The sequence below is a fragment of the Varroa destructor genome, unplaced genomic scaffold (assembly GCF_002443255.2).
Source record: "Varroa destructor unplaced genomic scaffold, Vdes_3.0 BEIS01000001.1, whole genome shotgun sequence".
NCBI lineage: Eukaryota > Metazoa > Arthropoda > Arachnida > Mesostigmata > Varroidae > Varroa > Varroa destructor.
In genome coordinates this window covers 45,975,214-45,994,847 of record NW_019211454.1, presented here as the reverse complement: position 1 = coordinate 45,994,847, position 19,634 = coordinate 45,975,214, and the positions used below count along the sequence as shown (strand labels likewise).

General features: G+C 41.6%; 2 protein-coding genes across 4 annotated transcripts in view; both read right to left on the bottom strand.

The window, feature by feature from the left end:
- LOC111244146 (uncharacterized) overlaps positions 1-19,634 on the bottom strand; it is a 93,514-nt gene that overhangs the window by 30,278 nt on the left and 43,602 nt on the right. The gene's annotated exons all lie outside the window — the stretch shown is intronic.
- On the bottom strand, positions 4,914-18,477 carry LOC111244157 (uncharacterized). The gene is made up of 3 exons (XM_022790918.2): positions 14,651-18,477; positions 14,087-14,287; positions 4,914-11,483 (listed from the first exon to the last, which is right to left on the bottom strand). Exon 1 carries the CDS (start codon positions 16,605-16,607, stop codon positions 15,000-15,002), a length of 1,608 nt encoding a protein of 535 aa, XP_022646653.1. The 5' UTR covers positions 16,608-18,477; the 3' UTR covers positions 4,914-11,483; positions 14,087-14,287; positions 14,651-14,999.

Sequence of the window (19,634 nt, the reverse complement as noted above, 5' to 3'; positions counted from 1 at the left end):
AAATCTTTTGCGCCCTTTTCTCCTAAATACAGATTTGCTTAATGATCAACATGTCATTATATATCAGTTTATAGCAAACGAAATTTAGTAAATAGCTCAAGCACCATATACTCCATCGAATTCATTGACGGTCAGGTCCCCAAAGTTTCCTTATAGAAGCATATATATTAAAAATAAAATGTATGAGCGCAAAGTTCCCAATACTTACAACGGATACTTACAACGAATAATGTTCGACGACCTATGAGTTGGCTGATTATCGAAGACGCTGTTCCAGGCTAGGCAGGACATGATATATACAAAATAACAGCTGATCCCTTGACTATTATCTTGTGATATGCTTGAGCTAAACTGTAAAAAAACATTCATTGGATATAGCAATGACGTGCTATTGCCGTTATTCGGCTGACCCGCCGGAACTAAATCTACTGCCGTTGACGTACGATGAAGATCTTTCGAAAAATGTTTACGCTTTGTTTAACTTCAGCCTCGCTGGATGGTAGCGCCTCCAATATGGTTACTTCGTTTTTTGACATTGAACCTAATGTGAGTGTATACAGCTGTGTAAGGCGTTATTATATTCTGTACGAGGTGTAAATTTACTTTAGACAATTTCGTGCGAGTGGAAAAAAAATGAGCATTAAAACGAGCTTTGATTCATCAGCGTCCTGCTCAATTCGTGGTCACGTAAATAGACGTCTATGAGATGGCAACGCTGACTGACGTGTTACGTTATGTGAAAGGAAGAGCTTAGTTCGATCTATGTAGGGATTCACACAAGCTATCACAGTTGTAACAATAATCCATCTGGTAGTATCGACTAGAGCATTCATATGAATCAAACGCTTCAATCGATCTATGACAATGTGTCTCTTTTTGGCATGCGTCCGCACGCCGACAAGTTACCCAACGTGCGTGCAGTTATACATGGAGGTCTTAGTGCTCCCTGAGCCCGTTTAGTAAGGAAAAAAAAGCGTCCTAGAAAAACACGGCCGATAGATTGTGAATAAATTCGCGAATTTCTCTTGGTCGCTGCGGTTTCTAGTGTGTTTGATATTTAATCTACGAAAAAAAAAAAAACACCAGGCTTCCATCTGTCCATGGAGATGGCTTGTGAATAAGGTTCAATGACTAATGGATTCGTATGTTGGTAACGAGAACGCAGCAAAAAGCGTGGGAACAAAGAGCTATCAACATCACGCGGCAAGTGACTAGTTAAAAGACAAGCAGGATTCGTCACAGGAAAAAAATGGGTCTGTTCAGTCCCTAATATTATATCATATACGTCAGGAACTAGCTCATAGTTTATTCACTGACTTTTGAACGCGATCAGCTAACGCTTTTCGCGTTCGATTACTAGTAGAAACCCTTGACTTCCACCCCTATATGATCCGTTTGCACAATCCTTATCTTTGATCATTAATTAATTATAAGTAGTATCAGCTCTTTCTTAGAACAGTTACGTGGAACGCCGCTTCTGTCGCTCTTGTGCCTGTGTGTTCATTATCAGATTTTTTTGCTTAAACTAAGACATTCTGTACCATTCCCCCATGAACTAGGGAGCTGATTTCCGGCACGGCATAGAAAGCTTATTAACTTCATAGCTCTTGTTCTCCAAATGATCACTATTCGCCGTTGGAAGTTTTTTTCACTAGAAACGGCTTAGTGTTTGTTGCTATGCAACCCGTTAACAGCCTTCTGCTGTTACCGTTTCTTGCAAACAAAAACGACGGTACGGTAAAATACAATTTACATTTAGCATTTGAGAAGAGTGCAGATACTTTTCTGAGCGATATGAACGCAATGGAGTAAAATGGAGAACTTCAATTTTTAAGTATATCAAAGTTCATTCCTCTATATACTTCTCGATATCCAGCTAACGTAATACGGCCTATTGCGAAGCTACCAGCCGTAGACGGTACCACGTCAACCGTCCGTAGTAAATCGTTACCTGCATCAATATGATTCCATTATTGTATTCATGTGTTGTGAAAACGCTTGTTCGATATCAGAACATCTTTAACTTCACCCATTCGATTCCAGTGAAGTCAGCACCGCTCGAAGAACTCGGGCACTCTTCCACATTCTCCGACGAAGTCCATGAATTCGCGTCATTTACAGCTAGTCGTCGTCGTCGTCGACCGACATTGAACTTCGTTCGATAGATTCATAAACATCCGCTGACTCGCCATCGATAACCAATATGGTGTATTGACCTGGCGACGTAAGCTCGTTGCTATACTTGGGAGCAGCCATAGGCGAACAGCTTTGGCCAGATAAGGAATGGCAGTGCTTCATCTCGTATAGCCTCTGGGACTCCGCGTCGTTCTCACAAGCCGCTCTCTTCTACGGGAGCGTTCTCTGCATTTACGTAATTCTATCTAAAACGATAGACGGATATTCTATATTAGGCAGGTATATACCAATGGACCACCCAGTCTATGCTGTGCTGCAGCGAGTGAATAGAGCAAGATTTTAACAACGCAGGCTAACTATGGCGCCCTGCGTAGCTTAACAATTGTTAACTGAAATACTAAACAAATCTATTCCAGTTCAATTTGTAGACGCCTTTCGGATTTTTTGTGTCTCCATCTAGCGCGTACCGACCGAATGTGACTAACCGCAATTCGGGGAATCGTCTATCCGCGGCAGAAGCAAGCGCGGACAGTAAAACATCCAAAATAAACCTACGCATTAAATTCCGGTCCTTAAAGTAGGCCAAAATGCTCGTAGCAGATGCGATGTATCACCGCAAATGTACTCGCACAGCTAGTGGACAAGCGGCGGTGCTGCTACTGTTGCCGATGTCTTTTTCGAGCGCTGTGTGTATATATACAGTATTTCGACAAATAACAATCTGAGTCGCAATCACTTTGTCGTTGATAGGAACTAAATTAAGCACAACGGTGGCCGCTTCTCTTGCAGTCGAATTAGAAAGGGGGCTCAAGGAAAAATAAGCATCCCCAAGGCAGCACGGCGATCTGGACAAAGTCGTGGTGCAATGTCTCCCCATCGGCGTTCAACTGTGAACCAACCACCTGACAGGCCGCCTCAAGAAATTCGGCCGTACACGATGAATACCCCGTCTATAGATGTTCTGCTTCTGATTATTCACGTCTCGATATCGACTCGCGTATTGCGATCGATCGATTCTGGAATTTAGATGGAATACAAAGAATAGTTTGGTTTGCTCTTTTCGCCGTAACCGACCGGACCCTAGCAATAAAGGAAGGTTACTGAACTACCGTTTAGACACCCCTTCAAAACTCACAATCCGTCCAATTAAAAATGACGTTAATGCACGTGTAAAAGATCAAGGATTTGATAAAACATATGAGTCGCCAGAAAAGATCAGACATCACAACCTAGCCAAGCTGATTACAATGAAAAGATCTGAAACTTGTTGACATAAGTTGATTAAGTTGCCATGACTTCGTGCCATTATGTGCTTGGTATGTTCGTCTTTCTTTCTGCTTTGAGCACATCCTGATAACTTCTAGCTCGAAGGAAGATTGAGAAGAATTCCATCAGACGATGCTGCAGCAACCTCCACCGATAATAAATATAATAGATCTTGAACAGATTTCAACACGGACGTTTCCTAAGCTTCTAGTTAGCTTTGAAATTGGCTTATTATAATTTAGGCTTCTATGGAAGTTTTATAGATTGTTTTATTCATTGTTAAAAATGTCGTTTTGAAGTGTTTGGTAAACAAATACTGCAATAAAGAGGCGAAAATTTGCACCATTATGTTGTCGAATTTTCCCAAGTTATTGTAGAAGACCTTGAAATATTCGACTAATTTATGGTAAGAATATTGCAATAGTTAAATGTTTACTTTTTTTTTGTGATCTAACAACTACAGGCCAATTAAGGACTGTTTTGAGCATGAATAGACACAGCCGAGCTATTAGGGTCTACATTCTTTGAGATTCCAGACCGCCGCCGCGGCGGCGGAGTGACTAAGGCAACAATCTCTCATCCATAAGGCCGTGTTTTAAATTCCCAACGCTAACAAGCAAATTTTTTGTCAAATAATTTGAACTCTTAATATCGTCTAAATATCACGAGTATTAGAGCATTGCTCACTTGATCACTTATTCCCACTGATTTCATCCCATGAACATTATCGCCCATTGTTTGGGCCCTAAAAAGGCTCACTGAGCGCAAAAAAGGCCTTCGGTCTAAACTTAATGTATTTGTTTTTAAATTTTAATTTGAAATAAAAAACGCTTTAGGTAATGAGAAATAGATAGACATGTTAATCTATTACCTAATCTGTCGTAGACCGTTGGGGACAGTATATATTAATATAGAACAAAGACCTTGCTAAACATCAAGCCTTGTTAGTAATTCGCTTAGATCTGCCATTTATTTTACCGGGAGAAAAATGTCGACAGCTGCTAGGGCCATTACAATCTGCCTGTCTGTATATGCTAATGATAATACGAATTGTTTCTCCACCACAGCAATAGGCGCATGTCATCGTTCACATAAAGTTGCTCTCCATTTATCGCCAACCGTGTGCTCTACACAGCCTTGATTCTGATGCCGAAAACAGTTTGCAAAAAAAGGCCAGCTTGGTAGACCGTACTCGTACAAATAGTTAGCAGCAAACGAAATTTGACAACGGTGCTTCCTCCTTAGTTGAGTCCTAACTTGACTTACATGTAATAAAAAATCGGTAGTGAGACGAAGAGCTTGTGTAACCATGGCCGTCCAAATACATTGCCAAGCGTAAAGGCATTATGTTTTTTTTTGTCTCCAGATAGTAGGTGAGATCAGAAATGTGTACCCTTCAAGATCGCTTGTACGTACCATCTGTGCTCCTATCATGGTATTTATTGTGGATCGACGTATTGTGTGCCCGGTACGGTTACACCTCATATAAATATAATAATAATTCACCAGGAGACAGCCAAAAATAATTTATTTAACTAAAACGTTCTTTTAGATAGCGAATAAATTATCTTAAATCATGACGAACACTTGATAGCATCTACAAACACCACTTGTCCACCTGCATTTCTCGGTTCATCCACCTGTGCCCTGTTATTCCATCGCACGGCGAGCTCTCAGATACAAAGCTACAAAGACAAACACCCATTTCAAGTCCGTGTGTTCCCTGTTCATTGTCGTTGAGAAAGGAGAGTAGTCCTAACTATTCGTTTTTAGGACTAACTCGAGTGTTGACAATTGTTACATATATACGTGCTAGGACTATTTCGTCTACCTTATGTGACATGATGAAGGAAAACGGAAGGAAGGGCGTCGGAAATACGCGTCCAGAAACCGGCCTTCTACATGACATACGCTACACGCAATATCATTTCATTCAGCCTTCCTAAGCGAATGTGCGCTTGTGTACAACAATGGCAGAGACTCTGATGTTGTGTTGATGACTCGTCGCCGATGTGTCTTGACTGTTAATAGAAGTCTTCTATCGCTGAGTTGGCTGTTTTTTGCCGCATTGGCAGCGGCGCTGACAGTTCTCACTCGATAAACTGTTGTGCCTTACACAGGTCACTACAACGACCACTGAAAAGTGGGGCCATCGCCACTATTACCAGGACAACGGACCAACATACCAAGCAGGGTTGCCTTCGACGGAGCCTGACTATTATACAAGTAGCATCATACATACAGTGCCATTTGTATGAATATAGAAGGTTAATTTTCATGATTTATTTCGGGTAGTACGTGGTCGCACACTTCCCCAAGCGTTCGGAGTTCTTCAAAGCAGTACACACTGAAGTCGCTCGTTTCTGCTTAGTGCTAGTGCGCGCTGCTCGCCCGTCATTACTGTTGTTTTGCTGGGCTTTTACCGTCCGTTAAACGACGTTGAAGTGACAAGGGCACTTCTGGTTGGGCCGCAGCAGCAGGAAGCGGTGCAGTGTACCTTCTGCCATTTAGGTAACCTGTCCCGTGACTGTTCTGGCTTGATGAAGTAACGCAATTTCAGCGGCTGGCGGGCATTATGCTGTTTTAATGTCGACGAGGTCAGTTGACGCATCTAGAAAGAACGAACGTATGTCGTACGTAAAGAAATACATAGGTAGTTGGCACGAGCCGCTCGACGCATCAACAAGCAGCGACGACGAGAGGGTCGCCTGCTTGCTCACTGGGCTAACGTTCGCTCGTGTGAGGTGAAGCCAATGTTATCTAAATGTAGTTGTTTCCTCAGAGTTGCACAGGGGAATCGAAGAAGAGAAAATGCAGCGCGTATCTTGATGCGAAGTTAGTATTAAAGCTAAGAGCACAGATGCCACGCGAGAACACATTTCAATAAACAGTTATAACCCAGTTGAAACCATTGACTAATTCAAAAAATGAACATCAACATTATCCGGCTCAACCCGACAGCCATCAGTATTCATTGTTTTTTTGTCGCTACCATGACCCTGGGTAATACTTTGCAAATATTTTTTTAACGAAAAATGCTGATCAAATCATACATTAGCCGAAAACTGGCCGAAAAATTCTGTTTGCTGTTGTTTTCGGCAAAAGGAAATTTGCTGAAAACATTCTTTTGTGTTTCTTGTTGCGGCCATCCGCTAAATTTATTCGCGTTGCATAAATATCTTGATTTATACTAACATGATATTATTATCGCTGTTAATTAGAGAATTGTTGATGGTTTATATTTTTTGTTGGGGTCCTGTGCCACTTTCTACCATCAACAACATAACGAACATATATATATATATACACATAAAGAAATCTTACTTAATCTCCCTTACCGATAAGTTTGGGTAGGATAATGATAAGCGCTTGGTCATAATCATATGGAAAAAGTTTTTAAAGAAATTATCATTGTACGCCAAACGACTTGGTCGGGTATAAAACTTGATTTTTCCAATAATTACCCTAGTATACCTGTTTTTTTCCTGAACTACCCTTTTTTTCACTATCTACGAGAACGCTTCATTCATCGTCAGTCGCCGGTCGTTCACTTTTGTTCCGTTTGAGCTTCACTTAGCGCTTATATCGCGTACAGCTTTACGCACAAAAACCGTATCAGAGATATCGTTGCTTTTCTACAGTCGACATTAAACGCACATATCTGTATCGATATGGTGTAAAAATGTTTTGGTGCAGAGAGTAGCGAGTTAGTTTTGATCGATATAAAAATTGATAGGGAGTTGCGCAAAATGGCAGAATCATGAGTAGGACAATTGCAGATCCTCTGACTCAGCCTGAACTCATTTCAGCGTTATCGGGCGAGATGTAACAGTTGCTGGTTGGTGTACTCTAATGTTATTATTGCGTTTCTAATGCTGGTCTTAGGCCAATCAGACGATGAGAATCAGCTCTTTGTCAGTAAACTTACCAAGAAGCAACAGTCCACGCTGCTTTTTTGTATTCTGAGAAAACGTAAGGAGGGTAACTTACTGCTGAAACGCACGCAGAACAATTATGATTCGCCCTGCTACCTTTCGATTGGATATAAAGAACCTCTGAGTAGTCGCTTCAAACATGTAAACAGGCGATAGGACCAATTTGTGTGGAGCCTTGCGTGGCTGGCTAGTACCCCGAGTGAACACAGGGAGGCCTCGGTTTTCTGTTTGCCCCGGGGCTGGCCGTGCTTTGATGAAAGCGGTAGGTGCCCGTTGCTTAGCGCCATTTCAATGGAACTCCTTGGTTCAGGATCATGCTTTTTCGGGACTGTTATCACCGAAAACAGTTCGTATTGGTTTTAGAGAGTATCTTAAGAGGTGTATAATCACGCTGTTCCCTGTCGCTAGTGTCTGTGGTTTTCATTCTTTTGACAAATTTGGAACCTTCAAAGTAAATTACATTTAGCAAAGAAATAGCTTAATTTTATAATTACATTGTACCTACTTTTTCTGGGGTTGTTTAGAAGGAGACCCATTTCAAAAAAGTACAGTGGAGAAGGGTAATTGGAACTTAGAATCAATTATTTCGTTCCTCAATTTGCAATCGGGCTAGGTATTGTATATTAACTTTTATACCGATATATCGCTAATTGAATCTTAGTCGGCGATTGAGTCGCCGACATACAGGAGGGACGCAGGTAGGCAAACACTGAAGCTATGGTCTGATGCACTTCTTCTATGGCTCGTACCTTGCTTATGAGAGGTAAGAAAAGTAACTACTTGAACAGAAGCCAGCCCTGAATTTTTCTGTGGCTTGCGTCTTTTTTTTTACCATATACACAGGTAAAGAACACACACATATATATTTTTGTAATAAGTTCTGCTCTGTCAAAAGTCTTCTCTCATGAGTGGTCACGGTTGAACATGCTACTGAACGAAAAGCTTTCCGATAAGAAAATAGTTCACATTTTTGAATATACAACTTTAAGGTTAAGACTTCGAAGTTCTACGATGTTGATGTACGGACTTGTTCTTCCGTGGATCGCGTTAGCACGGGCGCGGTCAAACAGCACAATGCACTTTATACTGAAACAAACTTGGAACAAAGAAAAAAAACCTCGTTGAGACTGTTTTTTTTTTTGGCTATCGTATAATTCTGTTTCGCAGATTCGCCTCGAACTGACCGCTTCAACTCGCATGGGATCAACGGTTGAGTCTGTTTGGTCTTCTTTCTCGCTGGATTCATGTCGGATACAATACATACAGGCATCAAAAATAGAAAAGCACATTGAAATGTTGAGGTTTTAGAAAAGTTTACGCTCCATATTTATTGTTAGAGCTCCCAAAAAGGACCAGAATGACATAATTGAGCTTCTACTTGCGCCAAAACAACGGCCACTACAACAAGAGATCAAGCTAGTCTGCCGAATATATGAGTAGCTACATAAGAACTTGCCGACATGATCCGCAACGGTCAAAGTCAACAGGAACAATGCGCACAACAACGGACAAATGACGCCACAGCCAGAAGCAGCAGAATAAGATAAAAAAAATTGGAAGAACTGACAGAAAAAGAGACGAACCAAATCCAAACAGAAAGATAGAGGAAAAACAACTGAAAGAACGGCAGTTTTCGGAGCTCTGAGGCAGCGGCAATCTGTAAACAGTTCTTCTGTAACAGCAACAACAACAACAACAAACAGATGAACGAGGACAACAATATGAACCGAAACTCAACAAGCAGCATCTGTGTGTCGTTCTTTTTCTTCGCCAGTTGGATGATCGTTCGCCTTTGAACAAAATGATGCGCGTCCAATCGCTACTACAACTGTTGTAGCTGTCGCCGTCCAGCTTATTTTCTCATTTACTCTACTAGGTTTAGCTGGTGTCTACAAAGAAAGCTGCTGCTGTTGTGGCCAAACGTTGCTACGTTTGCGATGGTGATAGGGGACGAAGCACGCGACCCAGACGACGTCGAGAGTGTCCGCTTCGTATATTTGCAGAGCAATGTTCGACTGCCGAAAGTAGGCGACGTCTACTCCTATGGGAAACTCTCACGAGGCACTTTCACCACAATAGAAGCGCCAGCAGCCATAATAGCGGTAACACAGTACATGGACAGATATACGGACACACGCAAACATACGGAGACACATTACGGAGGACGGCGGCTGGTTGCAAAACCATAATGAGCAGCATAACGCGCCAGACAAAATGTTTTTGCCCCCAACTTTGTATCACAGTAACACCGACTTTGCCCCACCGAAAAAAAGAGTGACGCTATCACGACAAAAATGATGGCTAATCATGTTAGCCCAAGTAGTCAGAAGGGGGCGGGAAATGTTAGACTGAACGTTGCAAGCTGTGAGCTGAGGCAAGCTAATACAAACAAAACACGAATACGAAAATTGACACAAACAATTAGATATTACATATAGTAACGGATTCAGTTTTAAAATTATTATTCAAGGCTATCCGTGAAGATAACTTGCAAGTTCAGCGTAATTAATGGGAAGTGGTCATTATGATTTAGCCCGACTAAGGACATCAATGGGACGTTCTACTAAGGGTTAAGGTAACTTATAGCCAAAAAAGCAAAGTGACAAGGATTAGTAATGGTTCGAAAGAGAACATATGCCATGAAACACTTAATAACATCATTAGACGTAGAAATTTAAATATAGGGATGATCCTTAAAGTCAAAATAATGATAATTATCATTACTATGATTAGCAATATTATTGTGACATACATGTTTTTCGGTGTCTCGACATTTATTCAAGCGCTGTTTCTTCTATCAAGCGGTCTTTCCTGTTCATTTTTTTAATATAAGTAAACAATACAACACCTGCATAGTCAATTCTCTCGTGTATGTCGCAGTGTTCTCTTGAGACTGTCGATTGATTCCACAAGCGGATAGAAATCCCATGCTCAGCATGGGATTTCTATCCGCTTGGACAATCTAATGGACGTACAATCTGATGACTTTAAAGTCTTCCCTGTGGAAGATAAGGTACGTGGTACGTGGTTTGCAATCGTGGCCAAATATCCTATCGACTGACATCGTATGTTTGTTTTTTTTCCATTCTCGTGAGAGTGTTCAAACTTCTCGGAGCTTAATTCAGGCTAGCGTTTTCTCTTTCATTTCTGGATTCTGACCTACGCTATTCCTAGTCATAACGTGGCACACGCAATGATCCTACGTATTGCGTATACATTAAACACCGCCCCAATATTCAAATGCCACTTTGAGATAACAGATTTTGTTGTTACTTGTTGTTAAATAATTAAGGCGCCAACAAAGGCGGCAAAAAGCCACACAGTTCGATTTGTCCCTCGGTTGTTAACCGTCGTATTCCGAAGCGAATTACTTCGACAATAGTATCAATATCAGTGAAATAATAATAAACAGACGCAAAACATTTAGTGGTCTTAAAGAATGACCGACAGAAGTAAGACTCCGCGTCATAATGATGCATAGATACACACGACGTATCAACCACTGAATGAGGAGCCGGACAATTGAGGCGAACGAGTCCCTGCGTCGAATCTAAATAAACGTACAGTGGTTAACAAAATAACGCGCTGCCTCGAATAACCGTTATAGAAAGCTTCAGTCAAATTATGATCGCCCGTAGAACAAATGGCTGCGCTTGTAATGTTACCGCGACAAGCACTCCTCTAGCCTAGGTTCACCTAGTGACGTTTATCTGTTTGTGAAATTAACTTTCTCGGTTGTGTATAAAAACTGACATTAAGCGACTTGGTTCAACCCCAAGCTTACCCGTAGTCGACTCTACTTTCGATAGAAAAAACGTATGTAGACAAAGTTGAACTTCTCGCTTCGTTCGGTGTTACCTATATGGTGCTTGTATTTGTTAAAAACGACGAATTAGCTGAACAGACGGAAAAATGCTACGAACACTTAAGCCGGTAGACTGTAAAACGTGCATAAGCGACTGAATCTAAATAAGTAACAATGTCACTACCCTTTACCACTTGCTTTGATGTACTGCATAACAGCTACGGCTGAAGGGGTACAGGGGTGACCGGTTAATTAACGGAAGGTCGTCCGTAGAAATCTGACTTCAGCGTCGTGGTCAGCAGCATTTTTAGTTCTTGTCCCCTCTTACGCTTGGGTTTTGCCTGTGTTCATTTGATATAGAAGAGCAAAACGCTTGATGAAATCGATGTGACATAAAGAAGAAATTGCAGCAACGTAACACGTAATCGGACATGCGTAAATATTAAGCGAGCGTATGTAGCCACTCATCCATACGAGCGGATGTGACAATGCGTGCAATATTCACACATGATGGTCGATTGGTGGCGCTGTGGCGAATTTTAGCGATGCACGACCAAACGTGCGGAGCACGTGAGTCGAAAATTCAACCATATGTCAAAACCAGCAGAAGGCGCAAAACTAGAACGTCAAAAGTAAAGAGACAAATCAAGATATCAGCTGCACATCCCCATTCGACCAATGATTTGCGTATTGAGCCAGCTCGTTTCATACGGCCAAATGCTAGACGTGCAGGCTTAGCCGAATTATTAAAACGGGTTCACAGAAGACAAAAGACCAAAAAAAAAAACAAAAACAAAGAGATCCTTATTCATATCTAAGAGATTATTGGCTATCATCGTGTCGTCATATGTAGATATTTCTCTACTTACTGTAGGTGGGTATAATGATCTGGGTGGCACTTCTATAACGGGAGAGCTAGTGTTAGAAAACGTAAGCAGAATACTCAAAGGAGAAGGGGTCTGACATCGTCCTTTTTGACTTAGCCATCGAGGTGACCGACGAATTTGCACCTTCCAGAAAAATACGAGGGGTTCCCTTTGTCACGAAAGATCGTGAAAACACGTGTATCGCGAACAGACCGGATCGTTGGACGTGCGGTTTATGATTATGCAGTGTTCTGTGGCGATAAAAAAAACATTGAAAATAAACGAGGGCAGGTTTCGTGATCTTGAAGATGTTCGACAAATAATTTAACCGTGGGTGTCAGGGGGATTATTATTTAAAGAAGATGATTACATCTATCGCTCCAAGAGGTCCAACAAGTACGTCTCTCTACACCGTGATAAGCAAAAATCCACTACGATTAACAATCGTGGCCTGAAATAACCTCGCTGTTTGAGAACTGTCGAAATACCCGTGTCATCGATAGGGGGCCCGTTCGTATTCAATAAGGTCGTATGACGTTTTCTTTGATGCCATTTAAAGACAGCTGATTTGGATATTGTTTTGGTGGTGGAAGATCTACAGTTCGTCTTTTATCGCCCACTTCATCAAAGTCACTACATTACCATTATATTAATGTACCAAAAATAAAAGCTGTATTTGTTTGTTTTAATCTCTGTGTAACGCCTTTTCTATACGCAACACTTTGTACCTGCTCTATTACATAATAAATATATGTTCGACACAATGAGCTCGTTTATCGAAACATGTTTACGAGCTATCTCTACATTTTGTTTTACTATTGACATCGCCCTTACCCAACGATGGGCATCTTAAAACCTCCAGATACTCCTGTGGGAAATGAATCGCTTCCATAGACACACAGTTACCTGCATTCGAACGACAACGATCTACCAACAGCTTCATGGTATATTCAGCCTGTCGAAGAAGCCAATTTAGATCCAACGGCAGAAATCAGTTATGGAACAAAAAAAAAAAGTTATCGAATGGATCGGCACATAGAGGTGACTTGTCACTGTCAATGAAAGTTGCTCTCGTCGTTAATGCCAGACGCTATACAGCAGCCGTTGCTATGCGTTTGTAAAATACGCCTATCGCAATGGAACGAATATCTCTCTCATTGTTCATTCTATTCATCTACATGAGATTTCTCTAATTAGTTGCACTCTGAATATAACTCCTCTATAACTTTGCTGCCGTATTTCTTTTTGGTCTTCGTCATGTGAGCGGATATTATCTTAGCGCAAAAGATAAGGGTGGCGCATTCCACATGAGTAAAGGAAACCATATTGGCAAGATAGTATGGCATGAGAGTCGGAATTTGTCGTTATCTCGCTGCTGTACGAGAATGATAAGGAAGCAAGCCGAACGGTGGAGGTCGGCCTCGAGTGAAACATCTTACATGACTGGACTAACAACCACCAGCTGCATATCGCCTCTTGCTGGTCCCCGCACGCTCTGATCGATCCATAGGTTCTACTGATCATCGAACAGACTGATGACATCGCCAACGGAAACGTCAAAAATAATCGCTCAACGTTGTACGAACAAAAGCTTAGTGCGAAGCCACGTTTTTTAACGGCACGTAAGACCGGACAGATATCATTCGGCCAGGATAAGCAGTTCCCTTGTCTGAGCTTAAGCTTACTACTGTTTTCATACTATGAAAAATGCAAGAAGTGAGAAAATGTCGGATTTTCTATCTGTACAGCGTACTTCTGCTTTTTATGGCATATATATATATAAGCAATCATCAAATGGTATCCGCTACCTCAAGTGTTTTGCTTTAGCAACCAGTTTTTCACTAAACTACATACAGAGTGACGATTAATTGGGTTCCTAGCCAACGTAATTCGTAAACAAAGCTACAAGAAAGAAGGTAATCGACCTTTTCTATATAGAGCCTGCTAAGGCCTTCGACTTAATTTGCGCGTTTTGTAGAACAGAAGAGGGCTCTAAACTCTGTTCTGTTAAGAAGTGAAATTGAAAAACAGATTACCTACAGTTTAGAAGGTAAGATACGTCAGCCAAGTCACACTACCAGATAAATCCAGTGCGAGCTTGTTACAACGCTGTTATCTGTTTTCCAGTCCCATCGCCAATACCCGTGCGCCTCTCGACAGTGACTTTAGCGAATTTCGTTCGATATCGACTGGTCCTTCTTAGCTTGATGATCCATCAGTCGGGCTGCGATTTGACCTTTATGCCGGCTTGGCAATGGCTAAACATCGAACGTTACTACCTGTTAAAAGAAAGAATAACACTTACCCGAAATCTGCATGCAGTTTTTTGGTCTATTTATTTTGTTACGAGGCCAACGACACGTCAAAAAATTTTACACCTCTTAACAACTACGTAGATCTGCACAGAAGCCTTCAAAATCGATCGAACGAAACGGGTCTAATAAGCCTAAACACTTAGTTAGGGTATTCCCGTAACTTAAAACAACAACTATATCCTGCAACTTTCATCCCCAAAACCACTGTCATCATCATCATCATTCTCATCTCGATTCCTGCAATGACTGACCATAATCATCCGATTTCTATGAAGTAGAGTCGCTAGAACAACGGCGATCACAATGACATTACAGGCGATGACCTACTCGAGTGATCAGGCGCGAATGAATACCGAGCGGCTGATATACCCAGTGCCGACAATGTATCCAGCTCCAAGGTTCCATGGATTTCCCTTAGGATGAAGATCATCAACAGCAATTTATCATATAACTTTGTCATATATTGACGAACAACTGAAGATGATCGCTGTATTGTTGTGGTAGCAGTAGTAATGAAGATTATCACTCGGTGATGATAGCTACTGGTAAGCGACCTCGCTCGCCTTGATTCATCTTCGTGCGCGGCCATCTTTGGTAGTAGCTGTCATTGTAGGCATTCTCCAACGCTATTTTCGGATCTTTCTACGCTTTCCCGAATCAACTTCTTTTTATAACTTCACTTCTTTGGTTTGCGTTTTTTCTTGCCTTTTTTGCCTTTTGGGGATCCTTGATTTGGGCGCGGCGATTGCTGCTTTGTCGACTTTCCTTTCGGGGGCGCTTTTCCTTTTTTAGGCGACTTCGGTGATTTTGACATTTTGGCTGGTCTTTTTTTTGGTGACTTTTGCTTTGAAGGTTCGCCTTTCTTTGGCGATTTAGCCTTTGGTGATTGTGTTTTTGCATTCTTACCTTTTTTAGGTGATTTTGCTTTCTGACCTTTTTTCTCCTTCGGCGACTTTGCCCTTTGTTTCTTTCTTCCATCTTTGCCTTTTTTCTTTTTCGCCGATTTTGCCTTTCCCTTAGCTTTCTTAGGTGATTTCGGTTTGCCTTTTTTAGAAACTGGTTCCCCTCCAGGTATGGCCTGTGTCTTGAGGAGCTGAACCGGTATTGGCTTAGTCAGTTGTTCCGGAATTCTATGCAATGTTCGAGTATCAACATCCTCCTGTGGCTTCACGTCTTCGTCTTTTGGAGGTGGAGGTTGCGACGGTGTAATCGTCGAAGTGTCCCCAAGCAACGTCTGATCTGAAACCGAGGTATAAGCTGATACTTGACCTACTACATAGCGGCTGGGTTGTTCTTTTTTAACCTCTGGTATTTTAAGCGTTTCTGTGGTAGGCAGTTCTGGTGTAGACGGTGTAGGTGATTCTTTGCTTGACAGTTCTTCACTTAACCGTTCTTGGGCTGATAATTTTTGTGCCGGTTCTGTTTTAGCGGGTAGTTCCATGCTCGGTATATCCGAGCTTGAAAATTCCTTGCTTGATAGGTCCGAGCTAGGGAGCTCCTCGCTTGATGACTCCGAGCTAAGTCTCTCCTCACTAGGTCTACTCTCTTTACTTGGGCGTTCCTGGGTTGGCGCTTCCTTAATAGGGCGCTCTTCGCTCGGAGGTTTTTTGCTAGCGGGCTGTTCCTGCTCTTTAATAGGAGGCTTTTCTGGTTTCACTGAAACCCTCTTTTGAGTATCCCGCCGAGCTTCCTTGACAACAACTACAGATTTTGGCCATCTGGTATGCTTTCTACTTCGCTTCGATTTTTTGATGACCGATTCTTTCTTTCCCCTCTTAGTTGTTGGGGATACGGATTTAATTTTTTTCTCGGATTTTTTTACCGGCTTTTCTGTTTTTACATCAGAATCCTTCTTTTTAGTTTCTGGCGGCACTACCTCTCGTCCTTCTGGCTTCTCTTTTACACTCGGAGTAACAGATGGAGTCTCAGAAGGAAACTCACGCCTTGTGATCTTACGTCGGTACTTTGGGGATGGGTGATCCCTGGTCTCGAGAACTTCGAGAGAAGCCGATAGGGAAGATTCAAAAGCACCTTTTCGTTCTATAATGTCCTTTTTCAGTTCATAGAGTTGCTCAAGTTTATGGAGTTCTTCCTCCGGAGTAAGTTGTCGTCGTTTTCTTGGGGGCCGAACCACATGCGGTTCTGATAATATTGGCGTTTGACGCGTAGCTGCCTCCGCCTGTTCGGGAGTCGGTCCTTCTGCTAGCAAGTACAAAAAAACTAGCCCAAGAAACAGAATGACCAAGGCAACAGCGACACATAGCACTAGGATCGCCCATCCCATCGCAGGCGACCTATTACCACACTAACGAGACGCCTATTTTGGGAATACTATAAATCAAGCCTGTACATGGGAGCTACTACGAAAGCTGTGCCTGTGACAACATTTTACTTCGGAAACAACGCTGAAAACAATGCTATAATGAATATTTTGTATGTGTTTATGATATTGTATAGAATAGATTTAGCAAGACGACGTTCGTTATCCTCGAGCCATAGGGTTCCCCGCCCGTGCCCCATTGCGTTAACATATTGCTCGCTTTTGAACAGCCTGTATCTGCTGCGAATCTTAGATGGAAATCTCTTATATTAGAATGTAATACAAGCAGGCGGTCTCCGCCCAATTCGTAAACGCGCGGAATTTAAAAATCGTTGAATTACCCATTTCGGACTGTTGACTTCATACTGTTTACTTCACAGGTATACCAGACTGCTAATTTGAGGTAGCCGATTATAAACCAAATCAACAAACTATATATAGAGCTGAATTGGTTTTCTTCTTTTATTAGGTGTCATTTATGATAGTAATAGAAGAATTGGTAGAAAAAATTAGAATTATCTAAAGAAGCTATTTAGGAAGATACGCTGAACAGAAACTCGATTTATCGACAACGTAGATGAACTTAGGGATAAAAAGCACTCATGGCCAGATATGTATTTTGGATAGACAGGTGCCCGGCTTGAGACGGCACGACGACCGAACGTACGATTAATGATTTGTAGACGGAAGTTAATGTCGGTGGAAAATAGTTGCTTCTTAGGCTTTAGATGGACCTTCCTTGGTTCTTCCAATAACAATGCGCCTTCGCGGGAAAGACTCTTGTTCGGGAAACGTTTCTGCACGGCCTCCAATGATGTTCGTTATTGTCTAGTAATTGTGAGGATACTTGGATACTCACAAGACCCACCTATTTATTCCGCCAGCGTTCTGGAAGTCGTTGTTGTTGCTCCAATATATCTTAATTGTTTCTGAAGTGCTTGGAACCTTTTTAGACAAATGGTTATAGTTTACCAGAATTAATCCGCAAAACGTTTCATCAGTTCGTAATCGTGAGCTCTGAAGCAGAGTGGCACCTACGCAAGTACTCAGCACGAGGTAAATGATAAGCAAAAAAAAATAAAGGTAAATAAAAACAAGAGAAAATTATTTAATTAATTTTGACATCAAAAAAAGTGAAGGATATAGCGACCCTTCCAGACGCCCAAGTAGCTTCATTTTTACACAAATGAAACCTTTGCAGATGTTATGCACTCGATCTCTGTTAATATGCTTTTTTGCTTATAACGCATCGATGACACATACTCAGCCTAACATCGCCACTTGTGCTGCTCCTTTATATAAAATAGGCAAGTACAAGTTCTATTTGCTTTTGTATTTACTATTTGAAACGCACTATTCAACCATTGTCAGCGACCCAATATATTAGTTATCCCTTAAAAATAATAACGACAACTCTCTGAATCCGTTTTTTTCGAAGTTGTGCAAAATTTTTGCGACCCCAATATTTTGTCATGGGGTCGACCGCCGTCATTTTTGTGCTCCATTTGAGCCTCGCATGAAATGCACACGAGTGATTAATCGGGGGCTTCTTTATTTTGTTTCTCTATATCAACCATAAACTATAAACCAGTTGGTGTAAATTGTCCCCGTCTTGCTCATAGTACATCTGGAAACCGTGCTCCACGATTTCGACACGTAAATTGCAACCGAAAATGGATGCTTCACACCAAAGTCATGCTCTTATTTCCGAAAATTATTATATCATAATCGATCAATTTGTTGGCCTTGTTGCGGCAGCCGATTCAAAGAGCGCTATATGATACACATCAAAGTAAAAGATAGAAGTTCCCTCTGTTTTTAGATGCGCGGTTGGCGCTTTCGTTCGAAGGATTCAATTGATCGTTTCAGGGTATCTATTCTGTTGTTATTGTAAGCCCTAACCCAGTATGACAAAGAGAAAAATCATATTTCTATCGCTTGCATGTGATCAAAAAATGTCTACTCAATATATGCTAGTCAACTTCCAGACTCGTCATGTGCGTGGCTAAGTTGACTAATTTGAAAAGTTCCACTTACCCTTATACTGTGGGTCACGGTGCTGCTACCTTTTGATATAGGCATTCTCTTAGCTATAATAACCCCATGCTGGATCGAATACTGATTTGTATAAATATGCAATTTCGGGTGAAATGCAATTTTTGGACACCCTGTCTAATGCATACGGGAAACCCTATTGATATGAGATCATTTGTTTTCCCCCAAAAATATCATTTGGCTTTTTAAAGTCTAGGGGCTGAACTACTCAGTCCGCTGCCAGTAAACGTACCTCATCTCCAAACGCCAAACTGTTACGGCTGTAGAGGTTCACTAGAGTATACACAGAGTTCACATCATAAGTACATATATACTAGAAAAAACTTTGCCGGACCGTTTGTCGTGACGAACGTACGTTTACCTGCTGCTGCTGCTGCTATTGGTAGCAAACGAAAGTCAGTAGCTTTCACAACAAATCACCAAGCTTGTTCTGACTAACAACAGCGCGTCGTTTTAGAAACTTAAGCAAGGATCAGCTGTTAGCCAATTCCTAGGCGTCATATGAACAATTATCAAGGTTATAAACTTCTTAGGTCACCCCGAATCGACCAGAAAGGTGTATGCAGCTGTAGAGAAGACAGAAGTAGGTTCCAATCTAGCAGAATAGAAAATTCACGACAAAAAAAAATGATTCGGAAGTCCAAAAGTGCATTTCTAATGATCCCTTCTGTTTCGATTAGTTCGCTGGTGAATAAAATGTATGTGGGCGAGCGTACGGTGTCACAGATTAGTCACGAACAGCGCATGCGCGTATCATATGCCACAAAAATCATACAGATGTTCCTCGAGGACAATAAAAATAAGAGGATAAACCGGTATCCTTTGCCGCTCGGTTCGCTTGAGGGAGCAGCAGATCGTTCATGATTTTTCCCTGACAAAAAAATGTTTATCCTCGATGCAAAGATGAACTGCAAATATAATCGCTGGCTTTCTCAC

Coding starts and splice junctions, on each gene's coding strand:
- LOC111244157 (XM_022790918.2), bottom strand. CDS start 16,607: ATGGGATGGGCGATCCTAGTGCTATGTGTCGCTGTTGCCTTGGTCATT.